This window comes from Austrofundulus limnaeus, unplaced genomic scaffold (assembly GCF_001266775.1).
Source record: "Austrofundulus limnaeus strain Quisiro unplaced genomic scaffold, Austrofundulus_limnaeus-1.0 Scaffold385, whole genome shotgun sequence".
Taxonomy (NCBI): Eukaryota; Metazoa; Chordata; class Actinopteri; order Cyprinodontiformes; family Rivulidae; genus Austrofundulus; species Austrofundulus limnaeus.
The window spans coordinates 424376-427808 of record NW_013952787.1 but is presented as its reverse complement, the minus strand read 5'-3'; the positions used below and the strand labels follow the sequence as shown (position 1 = coordinate 427808).

General features: G+C 37.7%; 1 protein-coding gene across 3 annotated transcripts in view; it reads left to right on the top strand.

The window, feature by feature from the left end:
• slc25a3a (solute carrier family 25 member 3a) overlaps positions 1–3433 on the top strand; it is a 15005-nt gene that overhangs the window by 7141 nt on the left and 4431 nt on the right. For all 3 annotated transcript variants that reach the window (XM_014023662.1, XM_014023664.1, XM_014023663.1), the window contains exon 4: positions 2542–2721. In XM_014023662.1, the coding sequence (XP_013879116.1) occupies positions 2542–2721 (180 nt within the window). The remainder of the gene's footprint in view (positions 1–2541; positions 2722–3433) is intronic.

Here is a 3433-nt window from a genome sequence, read left to right as displayed (position 1 = left end):
ATAAAACACATACAAAGCAGAACACAGCTAAATGTATCAAAAGTATGTCTATGTAATATTAGAAATATCTGAGAACATGAATTTTGGTTTTTTGTTGTTGTTTTTTTTCCCCAGTAAGAGGTTTTTATTTAATAGAAATTTTGGACCAAAAATATCACAATATATCGCCTTGTTTACAGTATCGAAATATATCTGGATATATCGTATCGTGACCCCTCTGTCATGATACGTATCGAATCGCCAAATTCTTTCCAATACACAGGCCTATTAAACATCAAGATAATGAAATGAAAGAAATTAATTGCAGGTGTTTGTGTGTACATGTTTTTGCTACATGATGGGGACAATTTTTGACCATTTTTCCTGTACACACAGTCTGGTGGGGTTAGGTTTGGGGCAGGTATGCACCTGTGAGGTTAGTTTTAGGCTATATAAATGATCCGTAAGTGAATGGAAGTTGAAGTTGATCAACCATTATTGGTCCCATGGATTGGTGTCCATTCTCGGTCATCCAGAATATGACAAATGTAGAAAGATTAAAATACTAAAAAATCAAAAGACAAAGCAGCTTTAAACAAATCTGTTTCATCTATATTCCCCAACCCTGCCTCGYTGAGGTAAAAGTGTGATGAGATGAGATGACTGTTCAGACTGAGGTCACTTTGAAAACATCAGATCTGGATCTGATTTAGGACCACATGAGGAAAAAGACCTGGGTCATATTTGGGTCACTTTACCTGCACTGTGAACTTCACCTTAGAGATGCACTGATTTCCAGGGTTCCTTTGGAGTCTTAAATGTTTGGCTTTATTATTTTCCAGGTCTGGATAAGTRTAAAACATTTGTGTTTCCAGACTTGTTTACTGTAGTTTTTTCTAAGATTTAAAAAATATGAAATGGAAGTGTTTTATACCTATCATGAAAGGTAAAAACAGTCAATGTGTGTTGGCCATGAGAAAACCTTTAGAGGTGGTTTCTGTTCATTTTGTATGTTGTGTGTCAACATTAGTTAGAAGGATGGAGAGTCAGACTGGATTTATTGAGTTGTATACGAGTGGTCAGTAACTGGTCAGTAACTGGTCTGAACGTCTGCAGTACTGAACCAAAGATGCCCTTCAAATTTGAAACAAGTTCTGCTTCAGAACTCAAAACCAGTTTTAGTTTAAATCCACACTTAGGATTCCAGACTAACCAGTTGTACTCTTACGGTTAATGTTATCAGAACATTTTACTACACTACATAGTTCTCCAAAGTACTCTTACAACCCAGGGTGCAGTTCCTTTTTTTTTTTTTTTTCAGTAAATGAAGGCCTGATGACGAAGCTCATAGTTGTGGTCGGGGATATGTTGTGCAGTAGAACCGCTTACAACCAACTCAATCCCTTCCAGCAGGTTAAATAATGCAAATGTCATTAGTTTCAACAGCACCTGCTGTCTTAAAGAACAGCTCTCATTAGGATGGTTGCTTTCAGTACAGGATTTATTTTTACCTGTTAAATTTGTTAGAAACACGGTGCAAAATCACAGTTTCAATTGACTTTTTTTTTGTTGTAATGGTAAGGATGGAAAGGGAAGTTTTGATGTTTTAAAGAATAGTCTCCTTCAGTTCTGACTTTTGAGAAGTCAGGAGAGATGCTTTATGCAATTGGAAAGACCTTTGATACAAGAGAAAACTCAGGTTTTTAAAGAAAATGGCCGATTATCAGTTAATCGTTAGTCAATCAATAAGATCAATCAACTTTAGATTAATTCATTAATAGATAACTTGCATCCCTAGTCCATGCAGGACTGGTAGGACTCATGTGACGGTCTCCAGGATTTGAAAAGAAAACTGTTCATTAGCTTCAGTTGAAAATGCACAAATATGTCATTCAGATTTAAACTGTTGGACAACAGTTYAGTTTGGGTTCTGTTGTGCACAGAAGTTTCAAACTCTTCCTCACGGTTTGCACACTTTGATTTCACTCAAACTGAGTGCTTTTACCTTTAATTTACAAAGGAGCCAAATGTTTTTAGATGTTATAAAAAAAAAAGTATTAAAGTCTTAATTTGAAGGACCCAAAACCATTTAGACAATTAGAACATCATATTTTAATGGTTGTAACCGGAGGTTATACTGCACTTCAGTTTTCTTAATAATGACATTTTTCCTTCCTGTTGTTGATAGTTGTAGTTTGGTTTTACTCATTAGATCTAGACATGAGCTCATATAAGRTTCATATCATTGGATAAACTAAAATACCATTTTCACAATATGAAAACCAACAATTATTTTCAAGGGAGGCCTGGGGCTGAAGACAATATATTTGTGGTGTATGAGCAGAAAAAAATGAATAAATATGAAATGTAATCGCGAGGCACACCAGTACAGATAAGTCCTAATTTAAAGTTGGCCAAAYGAAAACCAGTGCATCTCTGAGTTTCATGTCTGACCAAGCAGTGATGTTGGATCAAAGACTGACCACTTCTGCACCAGTCTGCTCTGCAGGCATCACGTCTTTTAATGCTCATGGTCACTGTAGAGCTTCTCCTTGTCCTCAGGTGAATCCAGACAAATATAAGAGCATTGGGAACGGCTTCGCAGTGACTGTGAGAGAAGATGGATTCCGAGGTCTYGCCAAGGGCTGGGCCCCGACCTTCATCGGTTATTCCATGCAGGGACTCTGCAAGTTCGGCTTCTATGAGGTCTTCAAAATCTTCTACAGTGACCTGTTGGGAGAGGTGAGTCCAACTGAACCACTGCCTCATAGAGACCTGCGATCTGTGGTTTGTTCAGGGCCYGTRTTTATCAAACGTCTTAGAATTACTCTTAAGAATGGACTTAAGTGTAAAAAAATTCTTAGCTAAAAGCTGAGATTAAAGTCRGTTATCAAGCGTCTCAGTCTCWCTTTAAGTGAAGTGATAAGTGTCAGTCTTAGAGCTGATTTACGACACTTTGCTGTGCAGCAAAGCTGATCCTGGATGACGTTAAAAACACGGCAGCATGGACCAATCACTGCATCGGATTTCATCCTCAATATTCTCTGAGAAATATTAAGATAAAACTGTGAAAATCCTAAAATAAGTTCACATTCGACTAGGGCTGCAACAACGAATCGATAAAATCGATAGAAATAGATTATTAAAAGCGTTGGCAACGAATTTCATTATCGATTCGTTGGGTCGCACGATTTATGCGTCCCTCGCCGTGTCGCAGAGCCGATTACGTCACCAGTAGAGCGTTGTCAATGCTGGCTGACTAAATAAAGTTTGGGAAGAAAAAAAAACTACCTGTAAATGGGCACATAAATCCACCATTTGTTTCCTTCTCTCGGGCCAAAAGTATAAAAACCCTCCAGTTTTTTTCTGACTGAGGCTAAAAGTTGTTTGTTGAGCAGCAAAAAGGTTCTGGACGAAGGAATAAAAAAAAAAAATCAGACGCGAGCAGCAGGTC